We start from the raw sequence: 17,780 nt of genomic DNA, 5'->3' as shown, positions 1-17,780 counted from the left end.
AAGAGAAAGGTCACAAGATATGGGTGATTTGTGCTTGTCTCATGCAGCAGGCAGTCACCTCCTATAAACCTACACCACCAAGGAGGGGGCTCTCTCTGGTCTCCTGTCTTCCTCTCACTTCTTTCTTTTGAGCCCCCAGGGACACCCATGGAGAAGACCTTGCAAGTGAACATAAACTTCCCTTGTGTCTGTCACTCTGAACCAACATAAATATATAGAGAGCTACAGATATAAATGTATCTATCTATCTGAGAGAGAGGAAAAGAGAAGTTTATTTTAAGGAATTGGTTCATGCAATAATGGAAACTGGAAAGTCCAAAATCTGCAGCGCAGGTCAGCAGGCTGGAGACCCAGGGAAGATTGCAGCTGCAAGTCTAAAGGCAAATCTGCTGGCAGAATTCCCTCTTCCTCAGAGAATTTCAGTCTTTTTCTCTTCAAGTCTTCAACTAATTGATAAGGCCCACCATATGATAAAGGGTAATCTGCTTTATTCACAGTCTACTGATTTAAATGGTAATCTCATCTCTTGGGCTCCTGGGTTGGCTCAGTTGGGTAAGCAGCTGACTCTTGATCTTGGCTCAGGTCTTGATCTCAGGGTTGTGGGATCAAGCCCCATGTTGAGCTCTGTGCTCAGTGCAGAGTCGGCTTGAGATTCTCTCTCTCCCTCCCTTTCTGCCCCCTCCCTCCAGCTCATGAGCACACACGTACTATAAATAAATAAATAAAATTTTTTTTTAAATGTGAATCTCATCTAAAAAGTACCCACAGAAACATCTAGAAGGGTGCTTGACCAAATATCTGGGTACTGTGCCTAGCCAAGTTGACACATAAAATTAACCATCACAGGCTCCCAGTTGTTCTAAACTGATCGACTAGCCCAAATTCAGCCTTGAGGAATTAGTGAAAATTTTAGCTTGATATCTTCATATCACATCTATGGCACTCACCTTTTTTCCGGTGCTCTGCCAAATGAGAAACGGTTTGTGTGTCCCTTTTCTCCTCAGTAGGGTTTGCCACTTTTTGGCATTTGGTTATGTGGCTGCCTTGTGATCTCAGCCCATACATTCAAGAAAATGTACGGATTTTGTAGATTATTCACTCTTTTTTTTTTTAAGATTTTATTTATTTATTTGACAGACACAGTGTGAGAGGGAACACAAGCGGGGGGGGGGGTGGGGGTGGGAGAGGGAGAAGCAGGCTTCCCACTGAGCAGGGAGCCCAATGCGGAGCTCGATCCCAGGACCCCGGGATCTTGACCTGAGCCGAAGGCAGATGCTTAACGACTGAGCCACCCAGGCGCCCCTAGATTATTCATTCTTTTTTTTTTTTAAGATTTTATTCATTCATTTGCGAGACAGACAGACAGAGAACAAGCAGGGGGAGAGGCCGAGGGAGAGGGAGAAGAAGTCTCCCCGCTGAGCAAGAAGCCCGATGCGGGGCTCGATCCCAGGACCCTGGGATCATGACCTGAGCCGAAGGCAGCCGCTTAACCATCTGAGCCACCCAGGCGCCCTAGATTATTCATTCTTATGGATAGGAAGGGAATGATGTCTCTTGCAGGTTTCTACATCCTAAATAAAAGCAGAACTCCCACTAATGTTTGTTTGTCTTTTACCATGGGTATGATCTTGATTATTTAAAAACCATGAAGGGTAGGAATTATATTTGTAGAGTCTTGCACAGGGTTGTACATTGGTGGCCTATGGATTTCACATGAAAACCTAGGTTTCTATATTATTCTGAAAAATGTGAATATCTGACACACTTGATCCACATTTACTGACCTTTTCATGGGGCATGAGGTCTCTAGCTTTCCGCTGTGCCCAGAGTAACACAAGTACTTCACCACTGACTCCTCCATCCTGGCGCAGACCATTCTGAGATCCAGGATGGCTCCTCAGAGTCCTCTTGGAACTAGAGCTGTGGCAGAGTATTGTTCCATATAAATCCTAAGACAGAAGCAGAACATGGCATGTGACAACTGAATGCCCTGGGATAGGATCACAGTGGGTAAAGGGAATCTTAGATCTGCCTGGGAGGGGACATTATACATCCTTCCTACAACAGCTTGGCATCCTAGGTGGCTCTTGGAAGTGACTGCAGAACTCCACATGTGGGAATGCCAACCCCATCGTGTAAGCAAAACCAGGATGCCAATTTTTTGTTTCACCAGAAAGCACTGTCACCAGTGGTGATCCCAAAGAAATCCTGGGAGGTGGGTATTACTTTCCTGGGAGGGGCCATAGGGATGGCTGACACCTCTGGGCCCAGGGCAAGCACTTCAACTCTCGCCGAAGCTAGACACAGGCAAGGGTCAGCCCTCCACTCAGAGGCTGGTGTGCTACTCCGTTGGGCACATTCTACCACCAGGCAGAGCAACACTAAACCGTTACCAGGACTTCAGGGACTTTCTCACAGGGTGGGGCCTGTGGATCTGTGGGTTCGCTGCAGCAAGTGCAGTTCCATTTCTTGGGGAAAGGGAAAGAACCCCAGGACTGGACTGGATTGGGCAGAATTGTTTCCTTAAACTCCTAGAAGTCCTTTATTTAGGGAACAAAAGTAAATGAAGCCAAGGAAGGGAGCTAAGGCCTATATCTGAGAAGCAATGTCATGAGACAGATCTGAGGGGAAGGTGTTGGGCTCTATCAGCAAAGAAGGCTGAGAGCTGAGGGGGAGGGGAAGGGAGAGGCAGTTGGATGGCATGAGGCCAGATTCAGGCTGAAGATGGGTCCAGAGGGTTTTAGGCCCAGGAGAAAATCAGACTGCAACACCTACATGCCCACATCATTTCCCAGGAAGGGAGCCCAGGGGGGAGGCACGGACCAAGCACAGCAGCACCTAAAACATGAACTCCTCAGTAAGCCAGCCACACTTGGCCTATCTGGAGCTCCCACCAACTCTGCCAAGACTAAAAGCTTTTTGGAACACCTACAGGGTTAAAAAAGAAGACATCAAACAAATGGAAGTTCACAAGAGCACTTCTAACTTCATGAAAAATAAGATTAATCAGTGGAAGTAGGAACTTTTAAAGAAAAGAATCAGAACTTCTTCTCTTACAAACAAAGCTTGAACCTCTTAGCAATCACGACTCTGATTGCAAGGATCTCACTCAAGTGCCTGGAGGGTCTTTTACTGCCAAGAACGGGAGAGCTAGAGCACTTTACAGGGCAGAATTACACAGAATTCAGCTCAGGTCTAAAATGGCCCAGACAAAGGCCACAGACCATTTTCAAGCTGAAATCAGAATCAGGCTTTTTTGTGTGTCTTAGAAGAAGGTTTTTATTAAAGTATAAAATTAATTCATAGTCACTGAAGGAAATCTGCAAAATACACAAAAGTATAAAGAATTTTTAAAAATCCACATTCCATCATCCAGAGATGGCTTACATTTAAAATTTTTTTTTCAGTTTTCTTCTGTGGATACCTGTATGTTTCTCCACACAAATCAGGATTATATTAAGTAAAAAAGTGTTTCCAGCTCTTCTCTTTTACTGTATCAGGAACAGTTCTCCATTGCCTTAATTATTTCTTGAAACTTACTTTTTAATGGTTCCATAATATTACTTTTTTATGGATATGCCCTCACTTATTTTAATCATTTTTTAACTGATGATCAATTAAGTTGTTTCAACTTTTCATCATTTTAAAAAGATTCTAGTAAATATTTGTGGGTATAATCTTTGTGTATCTCTCTGATTATTTCCTTAGAAGAAATTTTTAGAATATTAAGATTTGAGAGCTTCTCGATACCCACTCTCAAATTACTTTTCAAAATGGTTACACTTCTTTATAGTCACACTAACAATGTATAAGCATGCTTGTTTCATGCATTAGCCAATACTGAGCACTGTCATTTAAAAAAGAGAAAAACAAAAATTTTTGTCCATTTGTTAGTTGAAAAATGAGATCTAGCTGCACGGTTTTATATTTCTCTCATTATTAATTGGACGTTTCTTCATGTTTATTAAATGCTTTTCTTCTATGAATTATCTTTTTTATGACACTTACCTATTTTTCATATAAGCAGTAAGCACCTTGCTTTGATTATGATGCAGTTTTGCTATATATCCAAAAGGAATCTTTAAGGGAAATTCATCATGTTAAAAGCCTTTTGATTTATAGCTTTAAGCCTTCTAAGGATTCCATTGAGGCCAAATGAGAGGTTCTTCTACTGCAGAGCCTCTCAAGGTGTGGCCCTTGGACTCCGTGCATCAGAATCAAGGAGTAGGAGTGGGAGAACATGTATTTAAAATCCTAAACCCTCACCCTAGACACATAATCAGCATCTCTGATGACTGGACCCAAGAAGCCACATTTCTATAATCTCTGCATGCTTTACATGCAGCCCAAATTTGATAATCAAAATGAGTACTGAGACAAATAAAACCTGATATTCCCATACTCTCTGGGGAGAAAAGGGAGATGACCATACAGAGAAGTGAGCCCAAACATTGAAGAACAGAAGCTGAGCTTCCTACTCCAATAGGCTTTTGGGTCTTGTACTTTCTGTTCTTTTGATTTATTGACCTCCATTGTTCTTTAACTTGATTCATGCATTATCACTCATCTACTTGATCCCCCAAGTTGGAAAAATTATAGCCATCCGTGATGCCTTCCAATTCCTTGCACTCCTTACTTCTTCGCATGTACATAACTGTTCCTTTAACCTACAAATGTCTTGAAGACTCTTTCTCTTTTTATCACCTTTTGGTTTAGTCTCTTATTCTCACTCTCTCCTCTTTCTTCTATTTATTCTACCCATAATCTCCATCACCACCCAACCTCCACACCACACCAGTAAGCATTCGTTCTAAGTAGCAATGTGTCCACAAGCCTCTGCATAGTAAGATATCCTCCCCACCAGCCCCCTTCCCATTTTTTTTGCTGCCCCCAAACTCCTGCTCATTCTAGTGGAGGGGTGAAAGCTGGGAATTTGAGAGGGATTAAAGGACTGGAGAACACTAGAGAAATTCAGACAAACTCAGTGGGCATGAATGTGCAAGAGACAGCTGTGGTCAGTTTCAGCTCCTGGAGGTCAAGCAACACTATTTAAGGTGTGGCCCTCTGGGTGGGATGCTGAAGTGTCTGAGAGGACAAGGGCATGTGAGGCCATGTTGTTGAATGGGTCATCCGCACAGACCCTGAAGTAGCTCAGCTGCATGCTATTATTCACAAGTAGAGAGCCAGTGAACATGATCAGTTCAGAGCAACCTTTCTCCATTCCTGGAAAAACAACTTAGACCAAAGGACAAAGGGTTATTGTGTTGTTCTCCCATGTAAGAGTAAATAATTTTGATGAATTTGGTGGGACATTTTGGAGCCAAAGTCAAACTGTGTGTGTGATTGTCTTGTAAAGGTGCTAGGACTTAATTTTCAGATCTGGAATAAGAACAGGTGGCAGCTGATGGCAGGAGTCACAATGGTTTCCATGACAACGGGACTGGATCTTAGTCATCCTCCCATCCTCCACAAAACCTACTGCAGCTTTTCTCATAAGGTGCTTATTAAATATTTGTTAAATGAATGATGAATCACAGAATAGTGTGTGCGCTTTGCAATTAAGGCGGCCGTTCTCTAGCTAGCTAAAAAGCTTTTAAAGCTACAATAATTACTGTACTTACCCATGATATTTTGCATAATTTGCATATTAACTTAACCCGAAAATAATAAACTACAGATTCCCATTCTTGCTGAACCACCCTGTCTCGCATCTTTACCCTATTGTAGAAGTAGCCCAGATGTTTGCTTAAGATGGCCTTAGGAGGGGAGGGTGCCCCCTGTGTCATATACGTGCCTGCACATTAGCTAGAAAGACCTGTTTCCCCCTTGAAGTCCCCCTCCACCGCCGTCGGCTCTCCGGCCCTTCCCCCTCCCTGGGCTCTGCGCATCGGCTCACGCGCAGGCGCTAGCCTGCCCCTCCCCCGCGCCCCTCTTCCCGCGCTCGGGCAGCAGCCGGCGGGGCCCTGCCGGGAGCACAAAAGGCCTCGGAAGCTGGCGTCCCCCCGTTGCCTGTGGCAACCATTGAGCGGCGTCTCGCTCTCCCTTGACCCTACAATGAGAGAGTAAAAAGGGCCTCCATTGGCTAGCCGGAGAAGGGAGGCCAATCAGAGTAGAGGTTGTAAGGAGGCGGCCGAGAGAGGTTGTAGGGGTAGGAAGCTAGGGTTAGAGGCTACCGGTGAGGCTAGAAACCCCGCGTGGCCGGTTGGAGCAAATATGTCTGTCCGGAGGCACATTGGGAATCCTGAGGTGAGGGCCAGGTCCGGATCCGGGAGCCGGAGGGGGCGGGCGCACCGGAAAAGGCTCCACGTAGGCAGGGAAGAGCAGCTAGTGACTTCCGCCGGCCGGAAGGCGGGAAGCGGCCGGCGTGAGGAGGGGTCTGGAGAGCGGAGGGAGGCGGGGCGGGCCTGGGGGACTCGGAGCCGAGGCCGTTATCCAGTGGTGAGAGGCCGGCCACTCTCACGCACATGCTCGCTGTGGCCTGGCATTTGTCGCCCAGAGGAGCCAAGTGCACGAAGACACAGTCCCTTCCCTCAAAGGGCTTACAGTCTGGGCGTGGCAGTTACACAACATAACGAACATATGCATGAACGCCCCGAACACTAAAGGAGCAAAATCAAAAGGAGCCATCATTTCTGATTATGGGGATACGGGAAGAGTAGGAATAAGCAGATCAAGCCATTGGGAAAGGACGCAAAATATGACCTTAGTTTACCCTCTTCCCGATAGGACCATTTCCTTGTCCGTTTCACCCCTAGGGCCCGGCTGCATTTGTGGCCATTTAATTTCAACAAATGTTTATTGGCCTCTTACACTGCGGTAGGTGCTAGAAACACAGAGTAAGACGAGGCATTTGTCCTTTAATAAGTTCAGTCTAGTGAGGGAGACTTGGGAACAGAATTTGAATGCAGTGTGGTTGGGGGACAAGTTGAGAGAGCACAGAGGAAAGATTGGACTCAAGGAAGCGAGGGAAGGGTCCTGGAGATGGCCTGAAATGGCAAGGTGACTAGCCAGGTGAGGAAGCGTCTCAAGTAGAGAACAGCATGAGCAAAGATGAGGAGGTGTGAAACGTCGGAGTGGACAGTTCCCCCTAGAGAAGCTGGAGTAAAGCCTGGAAGGGCCTTCTGTGCCTTGCCAAAGTACTTGGCCTTTATATCGAACAGGAGTTGCAAATTATTTCATTTCATGGTGGATGTCTATGTGCTATGTTGAGGAAAACTGTGAGGCTCTGCAGGAGAGTACCATGATCAAATATAATCTCTACCATGAAGGTGGGGGAGGTAGGTGTGGAGAGTGGCAGTTTGCCACGTATTTATCTTGCCTGCTGATCTGAATTTAAGAAGCTTTTGAGGAGTTTTAAGTAACTGAGTGATGTGGTCAGATTTCCATTTTAGGCAGAGGGCTGTAGCCACGTTGTGGAGAAAGGAGGAGGCCAGGACTGGAGGTAGGCAGATTGGGTAGGTGGTATTTACGATATAGACCTAAAGGAAGGTCATGGAACATGGGACAGAAATGAGAAATATTTAGGTAATTAAATCATTAAGACTTCATGATTAGCTTTGAGAAATGAGATTGGAATGGATGACTTAGTTTCCCAGCTTGGGCTACTCATCGGTGCCCATGTCATTAATGAGATCGGGAATGTGGGAGAAAGAGGAGTATAGGGCGATAGGAGCTGGGATGCTCTGTGTGGTCATACATTTGTGTCCTAGAGGAAGATGTCCAACTTTCTTGCTTTAGTGGAGCACATTTTCCAGTAATTTCTTGAAAAAGAGTGCGTGAGAAATAACTTTTTTATTTATATCTAAAATGTTAGGCATGTCTGAAAATGCTGTTATTCTGCCTTCACATTTATTTGCCTGCAAGTTTGGTGGAGTATAGAATTCTTGGTTGGAAACCATCAGCATTTTGAAAACATTGCATTAAAGTTTTCTAGCATCCAGTGTTGCTGTGAAGTCCAAAGCCATGCTGTACCTTGACTTGATTTTTCCTTTTTAGAAGCTTGTAAAATCTTCTCTATGTTACTAGTGTTGTGTTTCACGAAGATATTCCTTGCTGTGGCTCTCTTTTCACTCATTTTGGTGGGCACCAGAAATTCATGTCTTTCTATTCTGTGAAATTTTGTTGAATTATTTTGTTGTTGACTTCTCCTTCCTAGTTTCTCCGTCCTCTTTTTCTTGAATTCATTTTCATGTTGCTTCTATAAGACTGGTTCTCTAATTTTCTTAAACTTTATTTCCTGTTTTCCACACCTTTGTCTTTTTGCTCTCTTTCGGAGGTTTATTTAACTTTATCTTCTAATCCTATTTAATTTCTGCTGTTGTGTTTTTAATTCTTTTTTTTTAAAGATTTTATTTATTTGCGAGAGAGAGAGACAGAGAGAGAGAGAGTGCACGAGAGGGGGTAGGGTCAGAGGGAGAAGCAGGCTCCCCACTGAGCAGGGAGCCTGATCCCGGACTCCATCCCGGGACTCCAGGATCATGACCTGAGCCGAAGGCAGTCGCTTAACCAACTGAGCCAGCCAGGTGCCCCTGTGTTTTTAATTCTTAAGACCTCTGTTTTGGGGGGCGCCTGGGTGGCTCAGTTGGTTGGGCGACTGCCTTCGGCTCAGGTCATGATCCTGGAGTCCTGGGATCGAGTCCCACATCAGGCTCCCTGCTCAGCGGGGAGTCTGCTTCTCCCTCTGACCCTCTTCCCTCTCGTGCTCTCTATCTCTCATTCTCTCTCTCTCAAATAAATAAATAAAATCTTTAAAAAAAAAAAGACCTCTGTTTTGGACTCTGATGTCCTTTTAAAAAAACATTTTATTTTGATGGGGCACCTGGGTGGCTCAGTCGTTAAGCGTCTACCTTCGGTTCAGGTCATGATCCCAGGGTCCTGGAATTGAGCCCCGAATCAGGCTCCCTGCTCTGCGGAAAGCCTGCTTCTCCCTCTCCCACTCCCCCTGCTTGTGTTCCCTCTTTCGTTGTGTCTTTCTTTGTCAAATAAATAAATAAAATCTTTTTAAAAAAAAGAAAAAACATTTTATTTTGAAATAACTATAGATTCACAAGAAGTTGCAAAAATAGTACAGGCCCATGTACCTTCACCCAGTTTCCCCCATTGATTATATTTTATGTAAGTATAATATAATATCAAAGCCATAAATTTGTACAAATTGACATTTGTAAAATGTGTGTATAATTCTAGGCCATTTTTTCACATGTGTAGATTTAATATAATCAAGATTGCATGTGTTTAGATTCATAATCAAAATACAGAACTATTCCATCACCACAAATATCTCCCTCATACTACCCCTTCCTAGTCATTTCCACTTTCCTCTGCCTCACCATCCTAACCCCTGGCAACCACTAATGTGTTCTCCATTTCTGTAATTTTGTCAGTTGGAAATGTTACATAAATGGAATCACATGATATGTGACCTTTTGAGACTGGCTTTTTTCACTCAGAATAATGTCCTTGAGACACATTCAAGTTGTTGCCTATAGCAATAGTTCATTCCTTTTATTGCTGATTAGTATTCTGCAGTATATATATATAACAGTTTGTTTAACCATTGAACTATTATAGGATATTTTGGTTGTTTTCAGTTTGGGGCTATTATGAATAAAGATATGAACTTTTGGGTACAGCTGTTTTTATGGATGTCAATTTTCATTTCTCTGGGATAGATGCCTGGGAGTGTAGTTGCTGGGTTGTATGTGAGCTTACATTTAGTTTTTTAGAAACTGCCAAACTATTTTCCAGAGTGACTGTACCATTTTACATTCTCCTCACCAGTGAATGAGAGATGAGTTTTTGCACATTCTTGGCAACATCTGGTATTGTCGGTATTTTTATTTTAGTTGAGTTTTTTTGTTTTGTGGGGGTTTTTTGTGTGTGTGTGTGTGTTTGTTTTTAGAGAGGGAGCGAGGAGGAGGGAGGGAGGGGCAGAGGTAGAGGAAGAGAGAATGTCAAGCAGGCTCCACGCCCAGCACAGAGCCCAGTGTGGTGTGGGGCTTGATCTGATGACCCTGAGATCATGACCCGAGCCAGAATCAAGAGTTGGACGCTTAACTGACTGAGCCACCCAGACGCCCCGATTTTAGTTGTTTAAATAGGTACACTGTGACGTCTCATAATGGTCTGAACTTGTATTTCCCCAATGGATACCGAGGTTGAACATCTTAAATTTTTTCATGTGCTTATTTGCCATTCATATATCCTCTTAAAAAAAAAATATCTCTTTGTATCTTTTGCCTAATTTCTAACTGGATTTTTTTACTGTTGTTTTTGTGTGTTTGTGACTGTGTAAATATTGATTATTGCCAAAGCAATGATCATTACAGTTACATTTTCTTTCTTATTACTTTTTGTTTTTCCTGGAATTCCTATCTACCTTTATTTTTATTCTATACTATTTCTAAATTTTTATAAACAATGTAGGAAAATTTTCCTACATCACTATTTATCATTTGTTTCCAGTTAGCTTTTCCAAAAATGTTCTCTGTGTACTTGTGTGTGTGTATGTGCGCACTTGTGTGTGTAGAGAGAGTTTTATCTTGCGGTTTTCTTTTACCCTAATATTATAACATTATATATATGACTTTTTGGCTTGCTCTTTGTACTTAACAATAAGTCTTGGAGATCTTTCCATGTCAGACAAATATAGGTCAACTTAATTCTTTTAACTCTTACATAAGTACTTGGTCTGGTTGTAGAGCAAAAGTTGTTTTTTTTTTTATTTTTGTTACTTGTTAAATTTTAATGTTTTTACTAACAGCATTATGAGATATAATTCACCCATCTAAAGTATACAGTTCAATGGTTTTAATATATCACAGAGTTGTGCAATCATCACTAATTTTCATTACACCAAAAAGAAATTCTGTAACCTTTAGCTATCATTCCCCAATTTTCCCATTGTCTCCCCCATCCAGTCTTGACAATCACTAATCTACTTTGTCTCTATATTTGCTTGTTGTCTACATTTCATATAAATGGAGTCATGCAAAATGTGGTCTTTTGTGACTGGCTTCTTTAATTAACTTAGAATAATGTTTTAAAGGTTCATCCATGTTATATCATGTATTCGTACTTCATTCCTTTCTACTACTGAATGATATTCCTTGACATAGACATACATATTTTATTTGTTCTTTCTGATGGACATTTGCGTTGTTTCTACTTTGGAGCTGTAATGAATGATGCTACTATGAATATTCATGGACAAGTTTTTGTGTATGTGTATTTTTGTTTCTCTAACGATAGTTTTTTGAAATATTTTTTTCTCCTGCATAGTCTATTTCCTTCCTATTGCTATTTTTTCTTTTTGTTTTGTTGGAGATTAGTATTAGTTAACTCAGGCTGCCATAACAAAATGTCACAGACTGGGTTGCTTTAAACAACAAATTTATTTCTGGCAGTTTTGGAGTACTGGAAAGTTCAAGATCAAGGTGCTGGCCAGTTTAGTTTCCGGTGAGAGGTCTCTCTTGCCTTGCAGATGGCTGCCTTCTCATTGTGTATTCCTAGATTTCTTTCTGTGTGTACTTGTAAAGAGGCGGAAGCTCTTTGGTGTCTCTTTTTGTAAGGACACTAATCCTATTACACTTGTGCCCCACCCTTATGATCTTCTTTAACCTTAATTACCTCCTAAAGGCCCTGTCTCCAAATACAGTTACACTGGAGATTAGGGCTTTGTGTGCCCCCAAAATTCACAGCAGTGTTCTGAGGCTTCATTTAATCCTAAATTATTAATTTATGTTTTTGAGTTAGAAACTTAAACAGGTGATTGGGATCTGTATATCTGAGAGGGGCTTGCTGATGGTGAGCCTAATTACAGGAAGATCTCACTGGGCCATGATTTGGGCGGCTATCCTCCCAAATCTATACCTTCAGCTCTTTTCTCTTAGGCTGGTGATTTTCCTCAGAGAATTCCCTCATTCTCCTGAGAGTAAAAGCCTAGCTGAATTCCTGGAGGAATTAGGGCTAGGAGCTAAATCTCAACATTAGTTTGCATCATTCACTTAATACCCCTGTTTTCAGTAATGATATCTCTACCTTTCTCTGTCTAGAGACCTCCCAGTCCAGAAATTCTTCTCAGGGAATAAATCTGTAGAGAGCTACCGTGGTGGGGGAGGGGCAGTCACCCAGTAGCCCACGGGACAGGGATGTGGAGATCAAGTTGCTTCTCATCGCCTTCAAACAATCTTCCTTATTTCAGCCACTCCTTTTGCTCCCTGCTCCTGGAGGTGCTGGAGGCTGTCGATTCCTAAGCCTTTTAAGAATTGTTCTTGGCTTTCCCTTTGACTTTCTTGAGTCAGTCAAGTCATTTTCACTGTTGATCTGCTTTCTAGAATTAAAAAATCTATTGCTGTCACTTCTCCCGCTCTCTCTGGTTTTTTGAACTCTATGTCCTTAAAATAGAAGACAAAACTGAGGTTTGGGAAGGAAGTGAAATTAAATGCATGTGTTCAATATGCTGTCTTCACCCAGTAGATCATGATCTGTAATTATTTTATTTGTAATCTATAATTATTTGTTTATTTCTGGCATACTTACAAGAACATAAACTAGGGTCCTTGTATGTATTGTCCCACTGGCCTGGCATGCAGTAAACATCTGTTGAATGAGTAAATGAATATATGCCTGAGCTGGGAGTCAGGCCATAGTTCCTTACTTGGATATCAAGCATATAAATGGAATTAAACCTAAGTGTGTGTGGCTCTCAGAGAACCTAGAGATTGAGAAGATGGAATCCTGGGGAACGCAGTGTTTAAGCAGCTGACAGAAATGATCCATGTGTCATTGGAGAATCAGGGGAGAGAGATATCACTAAAGCCAAGGGAGTGGAAACTGAAGAAGGGGGGACTGTATAACAGTGTCAAAAGGTACAGAAAGGTGAAGTGAGTTAAAGAATGGAACGTCACCATTATATTCAGCAATTAGGGGATCTCTGATGTTGGCGAGCTGCCACAGGAACCATAGTAGAATGGTGGGGACAGTAGCCATGTTGCAGTGGATTGAGGAGTAAAGTGCAGATACCCGGAAGGCATTCCAATTATATATTAGAAAATATATTCCAGTTATATATTGATTCATCACGAATCACCTCATGTTTAGTGACTTAAAATAATAGTCATTTTATTATGATCTCTATGGTTCTGAAGGTTGACCAGGCTCAGTTAGGTGCTGCTTATTTGGGATCTCATGTGGTTTTGCAGGCAGACAGAAGCTGGGGCTAGAGTTATCTTGAACACATCTTCAAGGCCATTGATACATCCTGTTGGCAAGGACCTCAGCTGGGGCTGTCAGCCATACCACCTACAAATGGCCTTTTCCATGTGGCTTGGCCTTCCTCACAACATGGTAGCTGAGTTCCAAGAACAAGTGTCCCAGGAGAACCAGGTGGAAGCTGTATTGCCCTTTATGATCTAGCCTCAGAAGTCATAAGGCAGCACTTTCATCCAGATTCAAGCAAGGGGTGTGTGTGTTGGGGGGGGGGGGGCATTGGCCCCTGTGGGAGGAGTTTCAACATCACAGCATAAGTGAGATGGGAAATTCTCTTGCAAACATCTTGAAAAATACAGTCAGCCAGAGGTAGTAGCTGCTAGCGAAGTAGGGGCTGCTACATGTGCATACAGGGTCAAGGTTGGTGTTTGAGATCAGTAGAATTGGACCAGATAAAAACTGCCATTTAAAAAAAAAATGTTCTCCTTTCAAAGACCTATGTTAAATGTAAGATTGCCTTAAATGAGACTCTTTTCAAGATTGAATTCATTTCCTTCATTTTATGGACCTCCTGTCTATACAAAGGAGATAAGTAGGGAAATTCTGAACAAAATGTATAATGGTATTTTTAAAAATCCTTTAAATGTAAATCTTATCATAGATGTTGCAGTTGAAATACAACCAACCTTGGGAGTTTCATTTTGAGAGAGGTGGGAAGTCAGAAAAGCACATTCATGTTTGATCAATTTGAGATTCAGACTATCTCATTCATTTTTTAGTGATTTGCTTTCAGAAAAATCCCATTGTTGACTTCTCCTTCTTCTCCCCTCTCCGACATGCATGTATTCAATAAAGCCCAGTCTTACTTTGCGTATGTTAGTAATCTGCCAAAATACTCTTGCAATGATATGGCCCACAGCTCAGTGTTTTTGTTACCTTCTGTTGTCCTCATGGCCTCCTCCAGACCCTCAGTGTACATTCAGACTTCTCTACTTGGAGCCTACGTGTCCATGTCCTACCATGCAGTACAGGATTTCATATACCCATGGTTCTTAACCTTTTTTGGGTTATAAACCCCTTTGAAAATTTGGTGAAAATCACAGACCCCTTTCCTCAGAAAAATGCACATACACAAAATTTTTCATAGTTTCACAGGACTCATGGGCCATCTAAAACCCATTGGTGGATCTGGTATTCAGATGTGTGGAAGGGGGCAAGCTCTAGAGGCAGACTACCCAGTTTCATTCCAGGTTCTACCCTTCTCACCAGCTGACTAGCATCGGGAAGTCACCCCATCTCTGTGCCCCTGTTTCCTAATATGCTGAATGAAGATATTACTAATATCTGCATCAGGGGTGGTTGTGAGGGTTAAATGAGATAATGTAGGTAAAATGCTTAGTTGAGTGCCTGACAACATGGTTAAGTGCTCAGTAAATATTAGCAGGGATTATCTTCATTATTGTTGTTGTACCTTCTCTAGCCAATCGAAAAACGTGGGGTTCTTTCAACATGCTTTTAAAGTGGCTTCACCATTATAATTTTCTCCACTTGAAATACTTTTTCCATCCTTTTCCCCTATCTTTATCCATAGAAGCTCAACCCTTAAAACCCAACTCCAATGCCATTTCATCCATAAAGTCTCCCATATCACCCCCGGTGTATGAATGCTCCCTATGCTTCAGATTCCTAGAGCATCCCATGGTGCCGGCGTGCGCAATGTGTGCTGCTCAGGGCTCAGAGCCATCTTCACCCTTTAGGCTGTCCTTACTGCTCACGCTGGTGGGAGGTCCTGCAGCAGGTAGAGCGATCCAGGAGGTCGAGCCATGTCCCAAGCGCAGGAAGTGAAGAGTGTGATTTGTACAGAGTGCTGTGATAGTCCGGGCAGGAAAGAGATTTCCATCTGCCTGGGGCCTTCACAGGAGTCTTCTCGGAAGGTGTGTCTGTGCTGGGTCTTGAAAGCCGAGTAGAAGTGAAGTTGCTGGGATGTCATGGGTAGACAGGGAAGACATTATCTTTGTACCCTTTCTAGGGATGTAAACCCTCAAAGGGTCTTTGACATTTTTCATCGCTCACTGATAATACCGCAGACATGAACCTTCTCAGCCTCCTCCCTCCTCCTGATAAACCTCATCTTGACCACCTATCTGAAATCTTCACCTTAAATACATATCCAAAGCTGAACCTTCCACCTGGGCTCTGGGCCGCATCCTCTCCCACCCGCTCCTTTCCGTACCTTCCTGCTTCATCTCCGACCCCTCCTATCGAGCCTCTAAACATCCTCAAATCTCTTTCTTCCAAAACAAAACAAAGCAACAACAAAAACTAATTCCTTAGCAACTCTCAAGGAAAAAAAAGGCCATCTGGCTACTATCTTCTTTCCTCCCTCTCCATCTCATACAACCTGCTGTTTTTGCTTCTGCTTCTGTCAATTTGCTGTAACCTCATCCACCAGGGTCGTCAACAATGTCCTGCTTTGTTCAATCCAAACTTGCTTTGTTATGCTCTTAGTTGACCTGCATTCTTGCTCGCTTGTTCATGTTTGACCTCTTGTTCTCAGACTTGACAGCATTGATCACTGTTGACCACTCCCTTCTTCCTGAAACTCTTCTTTAATTTTCATAACCCGCTTTCTTTTGGCCTCTCGTGAGTCTCATGCACAGTGCTTTTCTCTACCTGACCTTAAGTGCTGGGGTTTTTTCTTCTCTGTCTTACACCATCTCTGATGGTGATTTTGTCCAACAACCCCCAAATCTTATTTCTGCAACCCCAGATTTCTCTCCTGATCTCAGACCCATACAGCCAGCTCACCACTTCCATTTTGGACAACCCGCAGATAGCACATACTCAACATGCCTCAACATGAAAAACATTATGTTTTTCAACTGATGCTTCCTCCTTAAGTCCCTTTTTTGGGGAATGATATCACTGTCCTCCCCCTGTTCTACCAGTCAGTTTTCAATCATATTGATTTTACATCTTTAAAGATTTCTTGAGACTGTCTCTTCTTCCTCATGTCTACTGTCACTTCCTTAGCACCACAGATGTTTCTTAGCACAACTACCTCTTAACTGATCGTGCCTCCATCCTTGACGATGATCGTATTAGTTCTCCAGAATGCTGCCAGAGTGAGCTCTCTAAAATGGGAAGATAATCCCATCACTTCTCCTTAAACTTTCTTCAATGACTCCCCAATCATCTGCACTAGGGTTTCTCAACTTCGGCACTATTGACATTTGGGGCCAGCTCATTCTTTGCTGTGGGGGACTTCCCTGTCATTGTAGGATGTTTCACAGAATCCCCGGCCTCTACTCACTGGATACCAGTAGCATCCCCACTACCACCACCCAGTTCTGACAACCTAGAATGTCTGCAGACATTGACAGTTATCTCTGGGAGCAGGGGAAGCAAAATTACCATCTACAGGGAAAAAAATCCTGGTTTCTTAGTGTGGATACAAGGCCCCTTAGGAACTGCCCTCCCTGCCTCTTCAGCCTCATCTGACCCCATGATGCCCCCTATGCTCCAGGTCTACCCAGAAACCCTGCCGCTTCTACCCATTACTCCTTTAGCCTGACTAATTCTCTTCGCCATCAGACTTCGGCCCAGAAGTCAGTGCTCAGGACATAGTTCTTGACTCTTTTACTCAGGATCAGGTGCCGATCCCACAAGCTCCTGTTGCACTCCCTGCTTCCCTCTCCTTTTCATCATGCAGTGAGGTATCTCTTTGTTGGCTTGTCTTCCTTCCCAGTACCACCGAGAGCTGGATGGCTGTGTGTCCTCAGCACAGTGGCTCACTCCTCCAGTAAATGTTGCCTGAATGGTTAGTGCTCAATAAGGCTTTGTTGAATGAATGAATAGTCCTTGAAACAGCTTCTTTTCTCAGCTCTTTCACTTTCCACCATTCCATCCTGTTTATGTAATTGAAAAAAGCCAGTTGGTCAGTAGGTCAAGAAACAGTCACCCCCAAAGCAAGAATTTTAAGGAAAAATGTATGGCAGTTCCATAAAATCTGTGGTAGTCTGCTTAGAGTGAAGCACCAAGTTTTACGTTGTGGTTGGCACTAGAAAGTCAGGAACAAGAAATGGGTCCAAAATGGGAAAATGGAAAAGAGACACTGCATTTTTCTACTTGCAGCATATGGATTTCTCATTAGTCTCTGTAAGGGAAAACCAGGGGCAGGAAGGGCCCAGCGACTGCAGCTGTCCACACACTCTCCCCCCATCATTCTGCTGCCACCACACCTGGTCCCCAGAGACATCCTCACTTCTTAGCTATGTTGGCTTAGGTATGGACAAATCCCCTTGGTTCAGCAGAGACTAGCCTGGAGTTTTTCAAAAGACACTTTGCTAGGAAACTAGTGGAAAACAAAACAAAACAAAAGTAAAAACAGGAAGTAGCATATAGAAATTATGAAAATACAGAGTACAAAAAAAATTTTAAATCCCTTAGCCTAAGATAACAGAATTCTACTATTAGCTTTTCTTGACTCAGTTTACCAGATGCATGTTTTCCCTGTTTTTTTTGTTTGCATTTTTGGGTTTTTTAGATTTGTTTTGCTATGATACTGTCTT

General features: G+C 42.9%; 1 protein-coding gene across 1 annotated transcript in view; it reads left to right on the top strand.

The window, feature by feature from the left end:
* Positions 1-6,141: 6,141 nt before the first annotated feature.
* CEP41 (centrosomal protein 41) overlaps positions 6,142-17,780 on the top strand; it is a 44,539-nt gene continuing 32,900 nt past the window's right edge. The window contains exon 1 of the mRNA XM_028106443.2: positions 6,142-6,246. Within this exon, the coding sequence (XP_027962244.1) occupies positions 6,214-6,246 (33 nt within the window). The 5' untranslated portion in view covers positions 6,142-6,213. The remainder of the gene's footprint in view (positions 6,247-17,780) is intronic.

This window comes from Eumetopias jubatus, unplaced genomic scaffold (genome assembly GCF_037043125.1).
Source record: "Eumetopias jubatus isolate StellerSeaLion01/CBP00866 unplaced genomic scaffold, mEumJub1_p1.0 scaffold_14, whole genome shotgun sequence".
Taxonomy (NCBI): domain Eukaryota; kingdom Metazoa; phylum Chordata; class Mammalia; order Carnivora; family Otariidae; genus Eumetopias; species Eumetopias jubatus.
The sequence above is the reverse complement of the archived record's forward strand: the minus strand, read 5'-3'. Positions and strand labels throughout refer to the sequence as shown.